A 25,036-nucleotide genomic window follows, 5' to 3' on the forward strand; every position below is an offset into this window, starting at 1 on the left:
TATGAAGATTTCCACTTTCTCACTTTGTTTAGCAAATAAAACTGGCAAATTACTCTGGTGGAATAGTGTTAACAGCTAACACCCTGAACAGAAGTAATGTCAATATTCTGAATGAACTGTGATTAAACATTCTCTTTGTGGTGCAGGTTTTGAAGGTGAAAGATGTGAACTGGATATTGATGCCTGCCTATTCTACAATATAAGCTGTGCCCCAGGAGCACTGTGTATGGATAAATCTCATGGATTTAATTACACATGTTTATCACCATGTATTGGAAACACAGAGGTAGGATAAAGTTATATATTCCCCCCAGTGTTTTTGAGAAATCAAACAAGTTATTCTAAGAGCAGTGAGCTGATGATGAAGGAACCCATTTCCCATGGGTTTCCTAAACACAGTACACACTTTTGATATATTCTCTTATTAACCTTTCTCTTTCCTGTGTAACATGCACACCCGAAAGTGCATGATGTGAGTAGTAATGTCAGTGTCTGATAAACAGTGTAATATCTGGTCTCTTCCTTTCTTGTTCTTTGTAGGTTTACTCACTGAGGTCTCCTTCTGTCCCCTATTAGGTGCTGCTATGTTGTGAAACTTGTAGGAACTTAAATCAAAAGTTCCTTGAAGAGTCTGATTTGTTTAAAATATACTAGAGAGAAGGCTGATGGTACTACACCAATACACAGAAAGAATGACAAAGGCTTTATTTCCGTTAAAAACAAAAATGAAGATCGTAATGAACAACAAAAAAAACTAAAGCAAAATTAACTACACTTTAATGAGAGCTGAAAATACAGTTAGAAAAAATAAAAATTCTCCTTGCAAGTTGTTCTTAAATGCTCACAGAATATACTAATGAATTTGATTTTTGTACATACAAAGTAATCTAGAAATCTTTAAGTTAGACATTAACAATACTTAGGCCAGAATAACATCCATTGTGTACCCAGATGCCTTTAAGTAATGTATTTGCTGTGTCCTTCTCACTTCCCTTTAGTGACTTTTTCAATTAAATTACTTGTTTAGGTAGGATTAATTCACATCAGGGTGGACAACAAAACCAGGCCCTTGAGTTACTATGATTTCGATATGGGATAAAGTAAAATCTCATTGCACTTTTTATTACTATAGATATTTTAAAAGCTATGTACACAATGTTATATAGCCCTTTCAAACAGCTACTCAAACTGATCACCAGTGTTTCAAAGACTTAATCAATTCTTTTATTGAAATATATTCACCATAAAAATATAATATGCAGAGCAGACAATGTGTTTACAAAGAAACAATCAACATTTATGTCACTTTGAAGTCCATGGGTACACACTCACCAATGAATATGAAATGTAACACTGAAATGCTCACTGGCTCAAAGGTTTGTATTTAAATTGTTCAGCATCTGGTAAATTTTAACATTTTTATGATTTAAAGTGTCATTCTGAGTGCAAATTTATTGTACATGGCATAACACCATAATGATGCAATAATCATTATAGCTAGTTAGGATGGGAAGTGATGGTGTGCCAAGGATGCTGATGGGAGCTAGTAAAACATTTTACGGTAATATTTGCTTAAAACCCCTCAGACACATTTAATTTATTGATACAAACGTTTCATAGACCATCATAAATGTTGTCATGTGGGGAAAAAATAATATATATATGAGTCTATATAAACTCACTGTATGAGAAACAATTTGATCATAATGTGAATAATCAGATTTTCTAATGGGAAAGGGAATACAAACTAAAATAAAGGACTGATATATTTGGGCTTTACTTTTTTCTTAGCCTACAGATCATTAAAGTAATATAATTTTCTTACTGGAAAAAAATAAAAGCTTTATTCAAACAAATTAATATCTTAATACATTTTAAAGGAGTGTAAGTAATAACTTGAAAATAAAGTTTTATATTATTCAGTAAATTTCATAATTATGCATTTAATTCTTATTTATTCTTTATGGGTGGAAAGTTAGTATGTATTTTTGTATTATTTCATTTATTTTCCATTTCCAATGGTGCCTTAGTTATGCTGAACTGCTTTACCTATGTGTATTCAGCAGAATAGACTGGAATTAATATTAATATTTTAAATATTTTCTTAATAAACAGAAAGTAAGTTTATATCATTAGGGTTCTTTTATCTCTATATAAACGTATAATGAAATTAATGTGTTGGCGTTTTGGTTGTGTATTTTTTTATTTTCCAAGAGCAACACTTTGAAAGATATATATTTTTATATTTTTTTATACATAAAGCACCTATCACCATATTGATAAACATCGTTTGAAACCACTCATTAAGGTTGTTTTTAATATTATTTTAACTATTATTTATTTTAAAATAAATATAAAAAGGAAATGTGAACATTTTAAAACAGGACATACCTTCCTTCAGATTTCAAAATCTAATCTTAACCTTCTATACAGGATAAAGCTTGCTTGCCCTGTACCTGGAATTATGAAGGGCCTCCAAAAAAATCAAAATTTTGGCATCTTTAAATTAATGACTTCCAACAAGACCAAATTTAATCACTTCATACTATAATATCTTTTCTTCTCTCACCTATTCATGAAGATATCCAAAGAAATTCAGAAAATATCCCAGTACATTTGAATATAGTATGTATGTTACAAACCCCATTACTTTTATTAACAGGACTTCATAGGGAATGATACAAGTATTGGTAATAGCAAATAACCGTAGTGGAACCATAGAATCACAGAACAACTTGCGTTGGAAAGGATCTTGAAAGAGCATCTAGTCCAACATTTTGTGGGAAAGTGAGCCTAGGTGAGCCTAGGGGGAGTCTAGCACCCTGTTCAATCACATCTTGAAGGCTTCCAGAGATGGGAATTCCACAACATCCCTGAAGAGGCTATTAATTTCAAAAGCCCACATGTGACCCAATCAATCACAAATGTGGAGGTATCCTAAGTAGTGTGATTATTTTTAGTGGCTGTGACTAAGCCCTATTGAGCAGTTTTATTGCTTCCAGCAAAAAAAATAGTATTTCAAAATTCTGTCAGCAAGCTCACAAAATCATAGGTTCCTTTAGCATTTCATAGGAAAATATTTGAAATTGTAGCAGTAAGTATGGGAACTTCAAGATGTGAGCCAATAGTTATTCTTTTATAAAAGGAGTCATAGGTATTTAAAAGTACTTTTCATTTTTTTTTTAATTCTATTTTCAGTTTTAAAATATAAACAGACATACTTAGTGGACATCAGTTTGGTTTGTTAAAAAAATTCCCATACAACTTAGGAACAGAACCATCTCTCAAAAGTCTTATCAGTGTCTATCTACACCTTTATGGTACTGAAGTTGTGTCCAACAGGATTATTGAGCTCTACTTGCATAATTTACTTGGAAGTTATTTCCTCTTTTTATGAGCCAAATGATCCCAAGCTACCCTGTTACATTTGCAGTGAGGATCATAATTCCAGCCTTCTGAATTAAAGTATCCATGTGCCTAATGCACACTTAGTGTTTAGAGCAGCTGCCACTTTTATGCTCGTCCTCATCCTTTACACACTGTGCAAGTTTATACAGTAAAAGTAAGGCAATTAGATAAATCATGTAAGACTGATATAAATAAAGTATCGACACTCATATTGTTTTCTGTGAGCTTGATGTATTAGGAGTTTGAAAAAACACTTAAAAGATCTTAAAAGCTAGAAAAATTTCAGTATGGCTTTCCCGGTTAACTTTACGGTTTTATGGGCAAATAGCTCTCTCGAGCAAATCTCTGTTGTTTGTGATGCATTTGACATGATGTGATGCTTGACTTTCAGATTAGAGGCTGACTTTGCAGTTCTGACATATTCCAAATACTGCATTGATCATTTGATTTAAACAGATTTTAAAATGCCTTCATGAAAACAGTTTGTGTGTGTGTATTTTTGTCTATCTGTTTAATGAGTTTACACATAAAAAGAGGCTTGTGGGCCTCATATCTTGGTGGTGTTTTGAAGTTATGCGTTCATGGTTTAAACTTTTTAATATTCAGACAAGAAAGAAAATACTTAATGCTTTAATAGAAGATTGTTCTGGGGAACTTCACAAAAAAATTGGAGGTGGCTGGTCACTGAGTATTTATCTCTGAGGACCTGTGCAGGATAGTGAAGACAGGAAAAGTAAGAAAGGGAGACATTATTTTATATTTTATATAATTATATACATTCAGAAATTCAGAAATAACTTTTTTATTTATCTGAAGGAAACTAATTATAATTAATTTCAAATCAATTTATTTTCTTTCTGTAACAAGAAGTGGCAAAAGTAAAAAGTTTTTATAAAAGTTGAAATAAACCAGCTTCTTATGCAGTAATCTCATAAGAAAGCTAGTGAAACAGTAGACCTGCTCCAGCTTGATGTAAAGCAGATAAGATAATTACACTCAACTAGCAGTAGTTTCCTGGACAAATGTCCAAGAGAAATAGTAAGTAGTATTCTGCATGAGTCTGACCCCGTTCCATTCAGTATTTTCTTTCTGAATGGAGGAATATATTACACATGGAAAAAACTGAATCTGACACCACCTTGGGAAAAGATCTGGAAAAGTAGAATGGAAATTACATTTGCAAAATACAAATATCTGTGAACTTCATAATTGTTTTGTGAAGTTAATCTCCAAAATAAGAAATTCAATGACTTTTCAATTACTACTGCTAGTAGACACTGCAAGTAGTGTTTTGGATGCTGAGCAATATAGCCATCTGTAGAAAGATATTTTCCATATATTTCTCTACAAAGTTTATTTCTTAGAAACTGCTTTAACAATACTTGTTACACTTATGGAATGGAAAAATAATGCTTAATTGTCAGGAGTCAAAGTAGCAAAATTAAATAAAAGGAAATATACTGAAAAAAAAAACCAAAAAACTGAGTCTGCATAAATTATAAGAACTATCTCATATTCTGGAGACCAAGAAAGACATCAGGTTCTTATACGCAGTCTAAGGATTTTAAGCATTTGCTGCACAAGGAATAGTTCAATAGCATCTACAATGTAGGTAAAACTTAATTCTACAAGCAGTTAAATTATGCAGACTGTTTCATATTAATTATTCTTTTTAATCTTTTACTTACATAATTTTTTCTGGAACTTTTAGCAAATATTGCTTGAAATGTCAACAGCTTTGTTTTGAGGAGATAGGGGTTTTTTTGTTTAATATTTTTTTTTTATTCTACTTATTTAATGTACCAGAAGTCCATGAAAGGACATAGGGCAGATTAACTAAAGTTATACTTTGGGAGAATTTTTGATATCCAGGCACAATTGATTTTGCAGTAATAAAGCCTGAAGTCTGTAGTAAAAAGATATGCCAGGGGGTGGGGGGTTGGGGGTGGTGGAGAGAGAGAGAGAAAGAGAGAGAGAGAGAGTGTTTGTGTGTGTGTGAATATAAAAATAACTATTTCATTCAAACTACAGAGAATTCCAGGAAAGGTAACATGAAAGAAGTGTTAGGAAATAATGATCGCACTAAGTGAGATGCTTCTAGCTCAGTGTCCTATCTCTAGCAATGGACAACAGGTGATACATAGAAAAGAGACAGGTTTACTTCCCTCAATTACTGCAGAGTGAAGAATGGAAAAGATAAAACATATTAATCTAGAGATTAATTATCTTTCTTTGCTGTAATAACATTTCCTGGTTGATACTGAAAGGAAATTATTCTTACATACTTATCAAGGTGGCACAATAAAGCAGATTTATTTTAAAGCAGTTGCTATAGACAGAACTGTGATGATAAGACTGACCAGAGGAGCCCTTGTTTATGATCGGTTAAATCATAAGATTTGTGTTTAATTGTAACTAGGAAGTAAATTTACTTTGGGGAAAAGGAAAAGCTGATTGATAGGAGAGGGATGCTCTCTCCAAAAGTCCATTTGTTTATTTATATTAATTTAAAAGTATCTCTTATATAATAAAAAATAACAAACAAATCTTTGTAGTAACTTTAGAAAACCACAATGCAGGTTTGAAGTTTAGAAAACCACAATAAAGAGGTATGTAGTTGTACTTCAGTAATAGAATACTAAATTTATTTAGCATTAATTTCTTATAAATTTCTTAAACATTCTAACTCAAAGTTTTAAATATTTAAACCAACATGGAATTAATTTTACAGTAAAGAGGAAAAATATATCTGACAGAGAAAACTACTAACTAGATTTGATAGTAAAAATAATTTCCATAGCTTTAATTTTAATTTAAAGCTGCTTTAGATTGCATTAACATCTTAAAGGGTAACACATTTCTTCACAGTATAAAGTAGCAAAACAACATACGAATATAATGTATATAATATTGTGACAATCTTGAAATGTAATTTTTGTCTTAATGTCTAAGATTATTCTAAGTGGTTTTCTTGAGTGTAAGCTTATTTGACCTATTTGAGCTTTGAGAATATAGTGAACCTCAGGACAAATCCTGCAGAAGTGTTTAAATTAAAAGGTAAAAGACATATGGAAATCATATAAGAGAATATTCCCAAAACTACACACACATGAGTTTTCTTTGCTCTTATGGTGAGCAGTGTTTTTGTTTAAGTTTTCTCATTAGAAAAGGTTTCCAAGTTGTCTAAAATTCAGTACTGATAGCATAGCAAAAAGTATCTTAGTTTTAAGCTCAATTTAAAACTTAATCAAAGACAAATGAATATGAGAGGATTTCTGCCAAGAACTGTTATTATTACAAATCTTAGTGACATTATAAAGAGATTCAGACTCATCAAAATGAAATAGTAGTGCATTAGCTCATATTCTAGACACCATTTGCTTTAAAAACCAATTGATTAGAAGGAGGGTTCTTAATTACTTTGAAATGAAAATGTAGTTATCCATTTCTACACTAACAAAATTTTCCTGGAATTTAAATGGGACCCTAAAAGTAAAATAAAGAAAGGAACATTCCTTCTGATCTAGAACTTTCTGTAATTTTTGAAGAATACAGGAAGAACTTTTATTAAGTAATATTAATAAATAAAAGCTAGAAGAAAAAAAAATGGTGTTCCCGTTTAGGTATATTAATTTTTCAATATATACAGGTTGAAAAGAACAAATCTTCTGTTCTTCCCAGAACCTAGATGTACACACACACACACACACACATATATATATATATATATTAAAGATTCAAGGTTAGTTTGTGAATCAGAATTATGACTAAAATTAAAGTCATATTCAGTCTTTTTTTCCCAATAGTCACAAATTCAATTAAACTATACATAGAACAGTTATTCTACTCTTTCAATGGAACAATAACAGACTGGTTCACTATCATCCATCCAAAAACAAGCACATTTTAAGGTCAGTTATTAAAATGGCACTGTTAAATCATAAATGCCTCTTTCAACTAAACAATGAATTGATATATTGTTTTAATCACATTCAGTATCTTAGGTTCTTGGAGATCTTTTTGTAATACTACAACATAAAAACATTAAATAACCATATTTATTATCAATAGCTTATTTGGTTAAACTCTGGGGAAACCCCCCAACATATAGAGAAAAGCCTCTTTATGTATTTGCACTTCTCACCTTCAGATATGTGCAAATGGAGGTAGCTGCTTCTGCGATGAAGAAAACCAGAGATGCCACTGTGTCTGTGCTCTTGGATGGACAGGACAAACATGTCTGGAGAATATTAATGACTGTGAGGTAAACCAGTGCCAACATGGAGCCACATGTGAAGATGGAATTAATAAATACAGGTACTAACATGATGCTATCCATACAATCCTTCATAAAAAAGTTTATGCCATATAAGGATATTTTTCACTTCAACATGAATTACAAAGGGAGTTGCTATTGGAGTAACATTTTTCTTAGATTATAAAATGCCATGAATACTAACTTTCAATAAGCACGTGCATCCAGTAAGACTGTGTAGTCTGAAGTATTGCATAGGAAAACCTCACAAGTATTCCTCTTTGATGGATCAAGAAGTTAAATCAACTATGCAACACCTCAGATAAACAAATAATCTATTTTAGTAAATAGTAAACACTTTATGAGCCTAGAGCATTACATGGAGTGACTTTTCTTATTAGAACTTGAATTATAATTTTCAAGTGAATAGTTGAAATGCTGAGTTATTTGTGTAATTTTTTTTTATGTTTTTTTTTTTTTGTTTTTTTTTTAGGTATTGAAAAAACTGTCCAGTATATGTTTTCCTTAGTGATCTGTAGAATTATGGCAAAAAATTACATGGAAAAGAATATCTTCTATAAGCGGAGCTCAGTTGTTATTATCAGACTTGAATTACTTATTTTTCCTCCACAAAAACCAGAATAACTAAAATCTTTCTATAATGTCTGTGAATTTATTTTGAAAGGCTTTAATTTTATGCTATGTCCTGTACTTAGAAGCACTGTAATTAATATGCTTTAGTGTTGCTATTTAGAAAAAGTTGCAACAGTGGACAAAATTAAAATAGAACTCATTAAAAATTTCTTCCATTCCACCTCTGCATTTATAGGATCTTCTGTAATAATAACTGAAATCCCTAAAGAAGCACAAAAATACAGATAAGTAGGATTCTCAATATACCAGAGTTAAAAGGAAATTTTGCCAGAGTCCTTACAAAAGCATACAATCTTCCTTTTTGCCAGCTTGCAATCAACTTGTATCAAATTAATGGACCATTTTTTGACATTTTATTTGACTGATAAATAAGTGGTTTTCCTGTCTATATCAGAAAAAAAGATTCCTGACAGAAGAACAAAGCCATGTTTGCCTTTCAAAATCCACTAGTATTTACCAAGAAATGAGTAGGTCTGAAGACCTCTGGTAAAACAAGAACTTTTGAATTTAGCTCAGTAGTCCAGACTCAGGCTACTGACAGAAAAGGTTTCCTATTTTTTCAGTCTTTGAAAGATAAACTAAGTTGACAGATCAGTCTGCATTTATTTAAGGAACAAGAAAACATACCATCAAAATCCCTGTCCTAAATGTGTTAGTGGACAATTTTGTTATCAGAGAACCTCACCCCACAGAAACACAACTGGTTATTTTGCAAAGACAATGTGCAGAGTATTTACTGCATAATACCTGCTCTGTCGACAGACGATTACTGTTTCTCAATGACAGTGAAGCATTTCCTAAAGGAACTGAACTATTCCTTCCTTAAAAATAATGGCATTTCCCAAGAAGTATTTATTGTCAACAAGTGAAACAATTGTAATTTCTCCTTTCTAATACACCATTAAAACTGAAAGAATAGAAGAAATGCTGAACATAACTACTGTAGTCACCCAACTTTTTTTAAAGCCTCTTACAACTTGCATTTTTATCTTAAAATTAGTAACATCTTTTATAATGCATTTTTTAAGAGCTGTATTTAATGCAAAGTAGTTTCAGGAAGACATGAGAAACTGTCAGCATAATATATGGAAAATTAGATATGTAAATACCATTAACAACCATACTGAGAACCATATTTAAAGCTATTCTAGTCATTCAAAACATCACTTACCTTTACCTTCTCCACTTATTATGTAAGCCAAACTGTTATGTATTAGTTCTTAATTTATGGAACTTAGCATAAAACTCTAGACTTTTCTGCCAGTTAAGAAATCTTAAATTCCGAACTAATTGTTAAACTTTGGTCATAGTGTATTGTTGCAGTGGTGGCTTGTTATAGCAATGTTAAGACCACAAAAGCATGGAAAGTATCTAGCTTAGATTCAAGAACATCCCCCCTCTCTTTTAAACTCTCACATTCCACAAGCTGTCTTTTTTTCCAGATTGAAAATAAGCATTCAACTATATGTAACTTTTATAACTTTCTATCTCCTTACCATGGCATATTCTGTTGCTTCTCCTGCTTTGAAATTACTGTTCCAGACAGTAGTGTTATGTAGGTTTATATTTAATATATGCAGAGAATTTCCTTTGAGTTCAGGATGGGGAAGAAGGGGGACTTTAAAACTGTGATACAGTGTAACACTCAGTAAGGTTACTTAATAAAAGCAACATAATCAGGATAGTAAGTCTTAGGAGTTTTACTCCTCTGGTTTAGTGAGCCTTCTCTTACAACTAAAGTGGCCTCAATCGCACTGACACAAAGCCTCTTATTAATTCAAATGAATTATTGTGCTTCCAGCTGAGTCTGTGCTATTTGAGATATTATAACATAAGTTAATCAGCATGTATTTAAAGTGATAACTTCTCCAAAGATTTACTGCTCCTACTACCGGGTTGATGGTGTAGCTGTTGATGAATCTGGCTGATGAATCTGGCAGATACCATGCAATAGACAAATCACATCCACACACCAAAAGACTCTCTTGACCTTTGGTCACTACACCTGAGAGAAAACAGAGATTCATTGCCTTGTTAAATAGTATTGCTACATAAAAAAAGGTATTTGAATTTTCCTTTGAAAAAGAACCTGTATCTCTTCATTGTGTTTTCTGTAGAAGACAGAGAAAAACTGACTTAGCATGGGTCAATAAGAAGCATTTAATGAATAAAGTGAAAGAACACTTCAAGGTGTTCATCCTCCTGTTTTGAAATCCAAGGGATGGTGGGAGATAGTTGTTGCTCTGTTTTCTTCACCCTTGTAAATACGTGCCTTGACAATGTTACATTTCAGACAACTAAGGTACTAATTGAAATAAGTCCTAATAGATACTCTACTATAGTCTATTCAGCAAAGGGGAGCAACAGAGCGAAAACACTCAATGTAGTTTCCATTGCCTGTCCTCTTTCTTGTGTTTCTTCAGTCCAGTCTATTCAGAAGAAGTTCTACACTTACTGTAGCCCTAGGAAAGGCCAGCAAAAAGGGCTAAGAACTTCAGATTAAACATCTGAAGAAGCTGTGTTGTAGGAATTACTGCTGTTTAAAAGGTCATGATAAATTAATATGTTTAAAAAATGTATTTTAGTCTATAGATATAGCTGTGAGGTAAGCATTTCATGTGGTTTTATGCCAGAAAACTTCCTATTAAGAAATTAGATTTGGTGAACAGTAAAGCTTGAATCGCCAATTCATTTATCAATATTCAGTATATAAATTTCAGTGTGTATAATCTAATCTTGAATTAATCTCTCTAGGAAGGAGTAAAGCCTTACCTAGTGGATAATTGTTAAATAAAATGCTTTAGAATATGAATCATTTCTTTGCACGATGCCAGCAAGATTATGAAAAGTAAACATAATTTAGATTAAATTTTGTGATACTCAGAAGTTAAGCTTCTATTACTTTATTCATCTTTTACTTTTTCCATTTGCTGCCAGCTGATTAAATTAAGCTGTTTGATTAGATATTTTTTGTATATATATATTTATATATATATCTAATTTTCCATTTTAAAGTTTATTCATCCTGTACTATATATGCAATTTTACTGCAGGACCTAGCTTGCAGTGCTATATAAAGTTAGTACTATGATATACATAGTTTTCTGTAGCAATAATAGGCTTCTTCCACTACAGAAAGAGGAAAAATACTTTTCCTTGCCTTGCTACAACTCCAGACGGTAGTTGAATATATGTTGCTATTTCTTAGGGAATATCTCTGTAATAAATTATACAACAGCTTTTCTGCAGAGAAAACAGATGCTTACAAAAAGCCAAAATAAAAGTAAATAACCTTTTAGTCCATTTATGAATGTGTGTGCAGTTAGTATTTCAACTAGAAAACAAAACAATTAATTCTGAGTAAATGCAGTTAATCTGCTTGGACTACTGTAATAATAAAAAACATTTATTAAAAAAACAAAGTAGAGACATACTGGGAAGTTTTTGCTAACGTGAAGCTTCTGTGCTCCTATGTGAGTTCTGTCTCAAGAACAAGAATATCCTGGTCATCCCCTAGCACAGATCATCATAACCACATCTTCAGTCTGGTCTTTGCCTTTTTCCAGTTGTTTTAAAGGTTCGTCCATCATACACAGTTCTTTACTCAATGGCACAAGTGGTACTACATCTCTTTAGTGCAAGCAGTTTGTGGTGATGCAGAGACAGATACCCTGTCTGGACTAACTAGTACCAACTTGCTTACCTGCACATCTGCTGTTCTAGACGTTTAGTGATAAAAACTTACATCCTACTGTGTATTGGCAGGAACACATTGCAGCTATGCCATAACCATCTGCATTTGAGTAACATGTTACTTCTTAGACCAAATTCCATGTCTGAGTTATCTGCATCTCTATGTAACATTAATTTCACAGGCATATCAAATTATTGTGCAATGTTAGCTGGATTTAGGCAGCAGAGTAGCGACGTTGTCTGCATACGTGTGGGAGCAAAGCAATCCACAATAGGATAACTGTGGCTTATGTTCGTTATCAACTACTAAAATCCATGTTTGTAGCAAAAGCATTTAGGTATTGGTTTTACTTCCTAGGATGTTACACTCAAAATCTCGCTATGGACAAAAAAGGACATACGTGATGTAAGGAATTACTGTTATTCCTATTAATGTTAATACAGATCTTCTTCATACTTACGTTTTTATTGGTGCCATGTTCATCCTTTCAATGTTCCCCCAGTTTATAAGATTGACATTTTAGTCTTCTTTAAGTAGTTGTGGGATGTCACTAGTATTTCCTTGTCTTTTCTGGGAGGTGTCCCCACCTTCCCAGAGGGGCCATCCCCAAAGCTGAACCTGGGGCAGGAGAGGAAGCAGTCACTGGGCCCCACAGCAGTTAGGTTACTTAATTGAATACCATTGAAATCCAGCTCATGCCCCTGCAAGGCTGAGCCCCCGAACTAATGTGCCAGGACACAGCCAGGGCTTCTCTGATAAGGGCAAAAAACATGTTTCCTGAGCTAGAGATCACAAACAGAAATTCTGATTTCATATATATCTGTATACAAATTCTTTTTGAATTTATTGTAGAGAAGCATTTCAGCTTTGCAACAAATGAAAACTGCAAATCAATCTATGATTCAAAGCTTTTGATATCATGTTCAGTATTTTAGTGCTGCTGAAGTATTAATGCAAGGTCATATTCATTATAATCTAATGTGGTGATGATGTTTTTTCACAGGACAAGTTTAAAAGACTTAATTACTTAGAGATCATTGGTCTTGATATTATTTCCAAGACAGACAGGAAAAGATATTTGAAGTTCAGCTATGTCAGCATTATACCAGCACAGTGTTTAACAAAACTGTGTGCAAAAGCCATTTCCTAGATTGACTTAGAAATGAAATGATAGCATCTATTAAAAATCTTGTATCATTTAGAATCTTATAAAAATGTTAAAGCTAAAAATAAATGCAATCAGATGATGTTATGCAAAGCCCACAGAACTACGCTTACAATATTATGCATGAAATTTAAGAAATATGCACTGTGCAATTCATACTTTTGTATAAAATATGTGCTATGTATATAATACTGTTGAATATATAATACATTAATGTAAATGGTAAGTATTATATGTTAACGCTGTTAAACATAGAAAAAATACACCAAATGTAAGGACCTGACAAGTTTAGACTTATACTGCATAAATATGGCCTTTTGTATTGAGACACACTATAAAGTACAGATTTTAAATAAAGACTATTAATAACTTATTAATTTAAATATATTTTAGCCTCCCTTTGTACATTTTCCATATACAATGTTAAATATCAAAGTTATTTGTAAACATGCAGTTACAATTTGATGTAATTTATTATAAATCATGTTTATAAGGAATTTATTGAACTTTTAGGTCATCCTATCACCTCTAAACCTCAGTCTGGATTATAAACAATAAATGAATGATTCTTAGATGTTTTAATGCTCAGCACACCCTAAGACAATAGTTTGTTATTAAGAGGACTAGAATGCTTCTGTTTGCATTAATATATGCATTTGGCAAACACTAATAGAACAAAACCTCCTTCCGCACCATTAGTTTGTAGTTTTACATTGTTCTAGGGCACTGCCACAGATTTGGACTTGAATAGCTGCATAAGTCAGCCACTTTGTTTCACATGACATGCAGATCCAGTTTTGAAGTTATTTTCTAATCATGTTTACACTGAAGAAAAAAAGACACAACAGCTTCTGTATACCCAAGAAAGCAGTAACCTATGCTTAACAGCTAAACCAAACAAACTTTTCATGCTGAAGTGACAAAGGAAAACGTCATGATTTTGTTTTATTTTTCCTGGGCAATAATATGAAATGAAGAATCTAAAAAAAAATGAGTGCTTAATTTATCCACTGTAGAAGATGAGCCATATTAAAATGAAAGTCAGCCAGTTATAATTCCACCATAAAAAACAAAGGACTTTCCATCCTTACTTGTTTGAGATTTCTTCAGACACTGAAGCACTGAAAAATACAATGCTCATAACATCATTGCTTGTAATATGGAAGTATGAAACTGAATTTAGAAGATTCTCCATTAAATCTGTTTCTGTGTAGTTCTGTGGTCTCTGAAGATAAGCTACACAACTCATAATAATAGGGAAATTATAGAAAATTTCTTCTCTTTTTCCTCTCATTCTTGTTAAGAACTGTAAGTTAAATATTCTATTCAGTGTCAATGATAAGAACGTTTTTAAAGAATGATTGAATAGTTGCATTTTCGCAATGCACACGCTAATCATTAGAGTAAAAAAATATTTTTTACTACATAATATTTAACCAAGGAAATAAAGTGATTAACTGCACCAGAAAAAAAAAAAAAACAAAAAAAACATGGCTAAGTGTTTATTTTTTCCATACTGAATTTTTACTGTTGGATTCAGAAACTGTGTAGTTAAAGGTAAGTAAGAATACACAGGTTTTGCATGTTTATGCATAATTAAATTTTATGTAAATCATCATTTACATTTAGCTGTTAAGCAACTGTATGAGATTGTTTGTTTGAACTTCATTCCTTAAAAAGGATCAGATGGAGCTCTCAAGAGAAGGGGAATATTTTTCCTTTGCTGAGGAGTGACTGAGGCTGGAAGAGAGAACACAGTAGCTATACCTACTTGAGTAGGTACTGCAGTGAAGTAGAAATGGATCTGTAAAGCAAAAATGGTGGTGCTGAAGAACTCGCAACCACACTATACAAGATATGGAGCGCTTACTTCAAGCAAACTATTTCGGTCCATGGGCTAAAAGCCCATTAGCAGTTGGTGTACATTGTCTGTACTCCAAGGAGCACTTTACTGATTTAGTTTCAACTGAAATAAATCAGTTTTACATGCTCCAATACTGCTCTGCAATGTTATACAAAATACTGCTGTTTGGAACAGCCAGGAATTTCATCATAAAAGTTTTCTCATCATCTGATCTGAAATGGTTATACAGATGCACCTTGAGATATGAGCGAGCACAAAGCCAGGCCTCAGGTATTATTAAAATAATTTCCTAGGGAACAAGAAGACACAACGTTGATGAGAGTCTCACTGGCAAGCTTGGACCTTCCTTCAAGGAGCCAGAGGATACGAAAGAATCTGGTATTTGTTTATATACATAAAAAAATAATAATTCTGGCTCAAACATTTGGTGACTTTATTCTTTAATGAATTAACCATTTTATTATTTAATTGTACCTGGCTTTTCCATAGATCAAAAGCCTTTGCATTAGAAGAAAATCATTAAACCATCTTTAAACTCAGTCCACTGTGGAGTTTGACATTAATAACCAACCATAGCTCCTTTTAAAAGATACTTGCTTTACTCTAGGCTTCTAGTTACAACATGAAAAGGAAAACCCACCTAATTTTCTGTGTGCTCCGAAGCTACTATTGAACTCACAGAACTGCACAAATGTCCACAGATTACCTTGGGAGGAAAAAAAAATCCAAAAGATTAATTGGATTGAACACTAGGAGCTATTCATTTTATACATATCCCTTTTTTCCTCTTCCTTTTTCCTCAGATTTATTTAATTAGTATTACAATAAGAGTTCTCATAGTATTCTGCCCATCTTAATCTCTAGTTTGTACATAGACAAAGTTCTTTCATCTTTCCAATTCTCTCTTGCCAAGCACTGCAAGTAAAATTAGAGCCTAACTGAACAAGAGAATAAAGTATACCATTGGTGGATATGGTTATAACTTTCTTAGTCCAAAATTTATATTGCAAAAAAACTTTTGTGAAATGACATTCAAAATAGCTACCATCATGCTGGCTTTTATAGGTTCCTTTCTGTGCACAGATTCTTACATGGAGTCTTTTCCCTACTGAATTTACAATTATCCTATTGGAAATGTGGTAGGGATATAAGGATATCTAAGTGGAAATTTCCAGAAGTCTAACATAAAAATGCAGGAATAATAAGCAATTACTGAAGCAAACAATAACATAAAAGTAAAAAAGTATACATTCTGCAAGACAGATCAGTAGGGAGAATTACTCTAATCAAGACTTCCTTAACATGTTCTTTCCAGCTTATAGATAGTATCTTTATGGGTCAAGAACATCTAAGATTACGGTAAAATTATCTCCTCCTGTGTAAGGAGACCTCTGGACATGGTAAGAAGAGGATCAAGCAAAGAAAATATTGCCAAATACAAGGGATTTTCTAATTTTATGAGATGTGGATAAGCTATGAGATAATACAGCTTTGTTTTCATTCACACATGAGAAAAATATAAAATGGGACAAAGGGAAGCAAGAAAAAGTCATCTTCAGTTTTATACAATTCATATGTCATCCTCCATTGTGGGGAAAAAATACCCTGCTCAATTTCTATAAAATTGTTTAGATTGTTTTTTTCAGTTACAGACAGAAATTGCAGCCTTTGTTTCCAATGATAAAGCTTTTTTATACTGATTTTATGTCCAGAGCAAGCAGGATGTGATATTGTTTTTTCTCTTAATAATATTGTAGCAAGGAACTAATAATTTTCAGAACAGGCATTCTTAAAATGCATAATACTCTAGTTCATACCAGTTTTCTATTTGAGTGTTGTCATTGGGAGGCTGCTATTAAAAGCTATATGGCTACTAGTTTGTCCCATCTAAATAACAAAGATTTTTAATATTGTGCAGTTCTATTTAATTATTGTGAGCAGTCTTAGTGAAACAAAGTTACTTAGTGATCAACAAAAGGTAGATGACTGAAAAAAATTGCAATTCATTTGTGATTAACTCAGTGAAAATATTGTTAACATTTTTGGTCATTATTGACCGATATATTTGAGACTGGTGGTTCTGTTATGTTTTTTCTCCTCTCATTTCAATAACAGATGCCTATGTCCCCTTGGTTACACTGGCACATTTTGTGAACTTGATATAGACAACTGCATTGGAAACCAGTGTTCTGAATATGGTTTCTGTCAAGACCACTTGCATAATTACAGCTGTAACTGTGTGCCTGGATATCAAGGACCCTTCTGTGAAGTTGAAATTAATGAATGCTTAAGTTCACCTTGCAAAAATGGAGCTACCTGTATGGATTTAATTGGCCACTTTTCATGTAGTTGTGCTGCTGGGTTCAAAGGTAAGTTTTTGCTTTTGAAGTGACTTGTACTACAATTGTGATTGTCCAATTACATGTAAATGATGTTTATATGTTTATTTAATAGCAACTATATACATAAATATGTATATATTTATGCGTTTGTATGACTTAAGAAAAGTTTAAACTGAATTAGCATGGAAATTCTTAGATTGTGTCTCTTAATTGCTCCTCAGCTAACCTTTGCTCCACTAAATGTATCATTCTGAGCATGAGATCTGATGCTGTTGGCAAAAAAATTGATCAAGTTCAGGAACACAGTTTTAATTTTATTGTTTTAATTTCACTGTTATGCAGTCCTAAGTGTCATGGATTTAGTAATACACAGGCTGATGAGAACAAATGTTTTGGTACAGACCAGGAAAATCTAAGCGTGAGAAGGAATGAGATCAGCAGTATCATCTCTCTGCATGTATGGAATATAAACAGCTATATTTGAGTGTGTTGTTGACTCCCTCTCTACTCAGTGGAGACATGGCATCTGTCTATCTTAGACATCTGTTTTAGGATGAGGTGGGCTGTAGATTTCTGCACTGAGTTAGATTAATCTCACACCGGCTGATAAAATGATTCCTTTTTGTCCTAATTTTCTGTTTTGAGTGAGTATCCTGATATTCAGGCTATATGTGGGAGGCAGAAAATAATTTTTAATTCAGCATTACTGCAGTGTTGCATTATCAGCTTTTAGTCTATATGAGCACAAGCATTAATGCTGTGAATGCGCCCCTATCTTTATTGACAGTCTGTGGTATACTACCACAAACAAAGACAAAAACTAAATAGTATAGTATGCACAGTGTTATCTTTACTAACTAATCATTAATTTACAGTTTATTCTTCCAACTTGCTGAGGTCTCTTGCTCCAGTTCAGGGAACGTGTCGTACTAGATTTGTAATTTCCAGTTAAACCACTGAGATAACACATGTATTTGGGTTTTTCTGGGTGACTGCCAAAGTCCTGAGCTATTAAGTAATTATAACTTCAGTGCTAATTTTTCATTATAAATTCTGGCTAGCTATACTTACTACTAACATTTCGGCACTAATATTTGTAATTTCAAATACTTTTATATTCATTTACATATATAAGCACATTTATGTATGTGTTATACATTTGCAGATTTGTTGTCCTCAATTTAAGTATATAATTTCTTGATCATTTGAATAGACATTTAATAAAAGATATTTCCTCTTCATACTCATTTATTAATAAATATGTAACCAACAGAAAACTTTCCCTGAGGTGGCCTAAATTCCATTAAGATAGCACAACTAAATGTCTGACTACAAGCAAAGAGAAAAAAATACTTGGCTTACTTGTACAAAATCTAAAATATTTCCATTTTGTTGCTGAAACTTCAACCCTTATTTTGTACTTTGCTGGTGTTAGATCTTCTTGGAAGAGTCCCATGAGTAAAGCCCTGGAGGGATGGGATGTCCAAGAAAGCCTATCACCTCCTCCAAGGACAAGAGTGATTCATCTCAAAGAGCACAAGTCAGGCAAAAATGTCAGGAGGCCTCCATGGATGATCAAGGAGCTCCTGGCCAAATTCAAACCCAAAAAAAGAAATATACAGAGGTGAAAACAAGGACAGGTAACCTGGGAAGAAATAGAAAGACATTATCTGAGCATGCAGTGATAAGGTTAGGAAAGCCAGAGCCCAAATTCTGTTGAATCTGACAAGTATGTGAAAGACAACAAGAAGGACTTCTACAAGTAGGTAAATGACAAAGTAAAGAGTAGGGAAAATGTGGGCCCATTGCTCAATGAGGTGGGACCTTGAAAACACTAGAAATGGAAAATTCACAGGTACTAAATGCCACCTTTGTCTCAGTCTGTACTTTTAAGGCTGTCCTTTAGAAATCCAATGACCTGGAGAGTGGAGGGTAAGTCTGAAGCATGGAAGGTGTACCCTTGGTGGAAAAAGCTCAGGTCAGAGAATACTTAGGCAAACTGTATATACATAAGTCCATGGGCTTTGGTGGGATGCACCCACAAATGCTGCAGGAGATAGCGGATGTCATTGCAAGGTCACTGTCAATAAACTTGAATTGATCATGGTGGTTAGGAGAACTGCCTAAAGACGAGGAAAGCAAATGTCACTTCTGTCTTCAAGAAGGGCAAAACGGAAGACCTAGAAAATTACAGGCAAGTCAGCCTTGCCTCAGCCTCTATGAAGGTGATAAGCAGCTAATCCTGGAAACCATGAATCACAAGAAAATCATGTGGAATAATGAACATGGATTCACCAAGGGTTAGTCACATTTGATTAACTTGATAAACTACTACAATGAAATAACTGGCTTGGTATATGAGGGGAGAGCAGTATATATTGTCAACCTTGACATTAGCAAGGCTTTTGGAACTGTTTCCAACAATATCTTAATGAAAAAGCTGATGAAGTGTGGATTAGAGGAGCAGACAGAGAGACAAACTGAAAAATGTATGAACAGCCAGGTCCAGAGGGTAGTGATCAGTGGCATGAGGTCAAGCTGCAGGCCACTAACTAGCTGTGTACCCTAGGGATCAATAGTGGGTCCAGTCCTATTTAACATCTTACAACATGATCTGGCTGATGGGGCAGAGTGTACCCTTAGCAAGTTTGCTGATGACACAAAACTGGGAGGAGTGGCTGATACATCAGAGGGTCATGATGCCATCCACAGGGACCTTGACTGGCTGGAGAAAAAGGCTGAAATTAATCTTATTAAGTTCTAGAAACAGAAGTGCTGAGTCCTACATCAGAGGAGGAGTAACATCAAGCACCAGTACATGCTGGAGGCGGACTAGCTGGAAAGCAGCTTTGCAGAGAGAAACCTGGGGATCTTGGTGGCCATTAAGTTGAATGGGAGTCAGCAATGTGCCTTTATGACAAAGAAAGCAAGTGTCTGGGCTGCATTAGGTGTTTTGCCAGCCGGTCAAAGGAAGTGATGGTTCTTCTCTACTCAACACTGTTACTGAGGCCACATCTGGAGTACTGTGTCCAGTTCTGGGCTCCCCAGTACAAGAGAAACATGGAACTACTGCAGAGAGTGCAATAAAGGGCCGCAAAGACAACTACAGGACTGGTGCATCTCTCTCATAAGGAAAGGCTGAGGGAGCTAGGGTCAGCCTGTAGAAGAGAGTACTCAGGGAGGTATCTCATCAATGAATGTAAATACCTGAAGGGAGGGTGCCAAGAATGTGAAGTTGGATTCTTTTCAGTGGTGCCCAGTGACAGGATCAGAGGCAATGGGCACACACTGAAACACCAGAAGTGCTGTCTGAACATTAGGAAATACCTTTTAATGTGAAGTTAACTCATATGGCATAGGTTGGTCATGGAGGTTGTGGAGTCTCCATCTGCAGAGACATTCAAAAGCCATCTGGACATGGTCCTGGGAAAATAGCCCTAGGTGTTCCTGCTTGAGCAGGGGGATTGGACAAGATGACATTCAGATGTCACTTCCAACCTCAACCATTCTGTGACTCTGTGAATATGAAGACTTACTTATATAAATGATATAATGATATATTAGTGGAAAATACTCTTTTTTAAAAAATAGGGTTTTATTATCCAGTGTAGTATTATATAATAACATTTTCATAGAAGCAAACTCAAAGAAAAAGGAAATTTCACAATATTACTTATTTAATGTAACTTATTATCACATGTACTGAATATATTGAATTCTGAATGATTTTTAAGAAAGTATAAACCACAAACAATTAATAAAAAGCTTTTTAAACTTACAAAAATCTTATCACTACCCTAGCAATTCCATTTTCATATAGTCTCCAAGGGTTTATGATCCTGGCATATTTTTCAGCACAGAACAAATTTGATGTTCAGTCATAACTGCATGTTATGAATCAATGAAGAGTATCTCAGTGTAATATTAAAAAAAAAAAACTTTCTTAACTAATTTATTTTGTGTGTGTGTGTTAGTTATGTTGTTTATCTGTAATTCAGCTTTCTTACAACTCCAGATGTACTTCATTTTTCTTCATAAATAAAAAAATCACTTTCAGATCAAATATCAAAAAAATAATAAACAAAGTAAAGAGTAAAACAGAAGTTATCGTTGTTCAGGGCACTGTGTCTTTGGGGAACTATCATACTTTGTGTACTAGGATTCATAGGTTTACAAATAAGCCATGAGTTCGCAGTCACTAACTTGATTTCTTTCCTGCTAATAAACGAATCCCTGGGTAGTCTTTGATATAACATTAGAACCAGTTTTTATTTCAGAAGCAAAGTTTTACATAGGCAACTCATAGCTGTCTCTAGATGACTGATCGATCTGATGGGTATCAGCATTTCTCAAATGCGTTACATTCTATTAGCTAGGGACCCCTTAGGCACTGTAATGAGATTTGTCAACATGAAAAGTGTGATCTGATTTGGTAAAAAGTTCATAAAAACTCCAGGGCTTGGGTATTTGCACAGTAAAAACAAATACTTTAAAACGTCACTTACCACAGGTTTTCCTTTTGAACTGTAAACTGTACTTGTGATGGAAGCTTTAATAGGAAGACATTTTTTAGATGTCTGGAGCACTCCCCACCCCCTACAAGAGAATTTGGCCTATGTCAAACCTGGGGGTTGCACTATGACCTTTAAAATTGCCTAAATACATTTTTCAACAAAATTATCCCATCCTTTTGATCATGTGATGATCCTCTATATTACCCTCCCCTGGCTCAGTTCTTCAAATATCATCATTCTGTTCACCTTCAAAGTAATTTGCAGTCTAACCCTTCTTCCATACCCTTATGTTAACTCTGTCTCAAAACTTCATTGTTCAGCATCAAATTATTCCAGCTTTCATGATGACTGGTATTTCCAAATACCACTGTGCTTCATTTCTGGTTTAAAAGAAGCTCTTGTTGGAAGTATTTGAAAAAAGGCCATCCTTGCCAAAAACATCCTTCATTAAAACTTGTTTGTTTAGAAGTCTGAACAATTGTGGAGACAACTGCTGACAACTCTAAGTAGATCAACCATATAACATCACTGGTTTCTCTTGAGGGTTTGTATTAGTAGTTTATTGATTGTATAGTTAAGATTTGGAATATTTTTTTATTTTGAATATATGCTGTATCTCACATAGCAGGATACTGACCCATCATTGCTTTACCCATGTGTAAGTAACAAATAACAGTATTAGAGCTCATCACCAATGTAGCCCTTAGACTGACTTTTTGAGTTTGACGTTAGTATGTTCTATATATGGTGCTCTTCATTATTCTCTCTTCAGTACTCCTCTTTTTGTCCAAAAGAGAAAAATGTCATGTGGGCATTTTTCATATTGTTCTATTACTTTGAATTTCTATGCTTTGTTTTTACTTTTTTATTCCCCAAATACATCAGACAAGTCCATGTAATGTTTGAAGTCTATCTAAGGATGTATTTAGGTGTTCGTAATTCCAGTAAGCTATTCACTGGTTTTAAAATGTTTGGATGATTTTAAAGAATTTCACCCTTCTGTGATAGATGTAAATATAATATCCCTGATGCCATTAAGAAAAACAAACCTTGAAGGAAAATAGTTGAAGTTGTGTGAAAACTAATCCTATTTGACACAAGTAAGTTTAGGAACGCTTAACCCCTTGTATAAATAAAGTCTAGAACAGCTGATGGGCACTCTAATGCATAATGAAGATTCACCCTACCAACAGGGAGCAGCGAGAGCAAGACTGCTTCATGAGGGGAGCCACAAGCCAGGTTCCAAGGGTAGCCCCAGTGCAGGCAGTGCCATCACTAAGCAAGGCACAGTCATGCAGCACCTAAACAGGGCAGGCAGAGCCAAAGGCTGGTAACTGTGTCCCTGATGAGCCCGAGGCATCGCAAACAGTGGACCAGGTCTGGGATCCACCCACGGAAGCAAGTTAAAAGCATCAGGAGACAGGACCAGAGACAAAGCTATAATGCAGATACAAGGGGCCTATCCAAAGAGAAAAATTCCATAAAGTGTGGGCTGTCTCAAGTCCATTCTTGAGACAGGGCCAGAGGCAGGGAGGCAGGACAACAATATTACACCTTTTGTTCTCAGGTACATGGCTTGAATGCTTTATATTTATATACTTTTTACAGAATAGGGTACAGTAAAGCAGGAGTGTTGTTAAGACAACCTTCGAATATATTGTTACTCTTTCAGATCCTAGTTGAATTAAAAACAAACAAACAAACAAACAAAACACATCCTGATTTTTTCAGCAGTATTTCATTAAGACTACATTAGGTGGAATTTAAAATATTTTCCTTTTCATCTGATCTGGGAATAGAAAGATTCAGCATATATCTTGAAGTATTTCCTCAAGTAAGGAGTTACAGCTAAAAAACTAATTTTAAACAACCTTTTATTAATTGTGGTCATTGTGTCTGCCTTTGAATTGTCAAACTTTATATTCCATTTGCCTATAAAACAAAAGTTGGTATAAACTATGTAAATGAGACTTTGTATTTTGACATTTTTGCATGTGTTTTGTAATTCAGAGATGTTAATAGTGGTGGCAACTAATAAGAGCTACATATATATATATATACATATATAAAAAATGTGTTCTACACTGGGAAAATAAGCTCTCAAATAAATTCCAGTTTTATTCTAATGTATGAATATTATATTTGGGAATTATAGGAAGTTTAAATTATTCTGGTATTTAAAAAATCAGTGTTATGGATATTCTGAAAAAGTCTAAAAATAATTCATTAGTATCAGATAAAGTGTGAAGTTAAGCTCTTTTAGTTAAGCAGAAATAAAACATTTAAAGTTTGAACTATAGAAAGGTGCAAATTTTCAATCTAGTCATCTTATAGAATTGCTCTTACTTTTGAAATGAAAGTATATTCAACGAGACTTCATCTATTATATTCATTCTTTGCTATCTTTGATCCCAGTCATACTTACCTGAGAACTTCAGAACATCTCCATTTTCTAAAAAAAGCATGATTTTTTAAACAGAGTAAGTTATGTTAGTAATGCTGGTGGAAGACTAAATAACTTCGCCAAATATTTTAGCATGAACCTACTCAGGTCCTAAGGGTATTCTCAAGACTTTTGCGCTCTTGCAGAGTAATCTCTCTTTTGTGTATCTATCATCAATATGCCTGTAGAAAATGTTGCTGCTAAACATCAGGCCATGCAATTTGCAAAAGTGACAGACTTTCCTAAGCAGCTGTAATTATTCATTATATATTTTAAGAACACTGCAGTTTTATACAGGATAACGCATACAAATAAAGAGTTAATAGAAGTAAAGTTGACTCATGGTAATTTTTAACATTCCCTTTATACTTCAGAATTTGGTGACATGATCCTCATAAACTGTTTAGGAATTCAGCCCCTAAGCTATGATTTCTTAAAGATCTAATTAAATATTATGTTTTACTAGTAATTATTTTTGGATGTGATATATTAATATTAACCTTAAAAGTATAAACACAGGAAAAATATATATTAACATACTTTGATGTTGAAATTAATTTGTAGCCAAATAGTGATTTTTATCTGATATTCAAAGAAGGTTTTCATCATCCATCTCAAATGCATAGTTGGGATTAGCTGTGTACTGGAAAAAAACTGGCTTCTCTGTACGTGTCCAGCTTTTTTCATGTCTCAAATA

The 25,036-nt window shown here is 33.6% G+C and overlaps 1 protein-coding gene across 1 annotated transcript in view; it reads left to right on the forward strand.

Annotated features, from left to right (window-relative positions):
- The window catches only part of EYS (eyes shut homolog), an 867,458-nt gene that overhangs the window by 103,160 nt on the left and 739,262 nt on the right, over window positions 1-25,036 (forward strand). The window contains exons 8-10 of the mRNA XM_040598785.1: window positions 147-286; window positions 7,559-7,725; window positions 17,156-17,409. Of these exons, the coding sequence (XP_040454719.1) occupies window positions 147-286; window positions 7,559-7,725; window positions 17,156-17,409 (561 nt within the window). The remainder of the gene's footprint in view (window positions 1-146; window positions 287-7,558; window positions 7,726-17,155; window positions 17,410-25,036) is intronic.

This window comes from Falco naumanni, chromosome 6 (genome assembly GCF_017639655.2).
Source record: "Falco naumanni isolate bFalNau1 chromosome 6, bFalNau1.pat, whole genome shotgun sequence".
NCBI classification, from domain to species: domain Eukaryota; kingdom Metazoa; phylum Chordata; class Aves; order Falconiformes; family Falconidae; genus Falco; species Falco naumanni.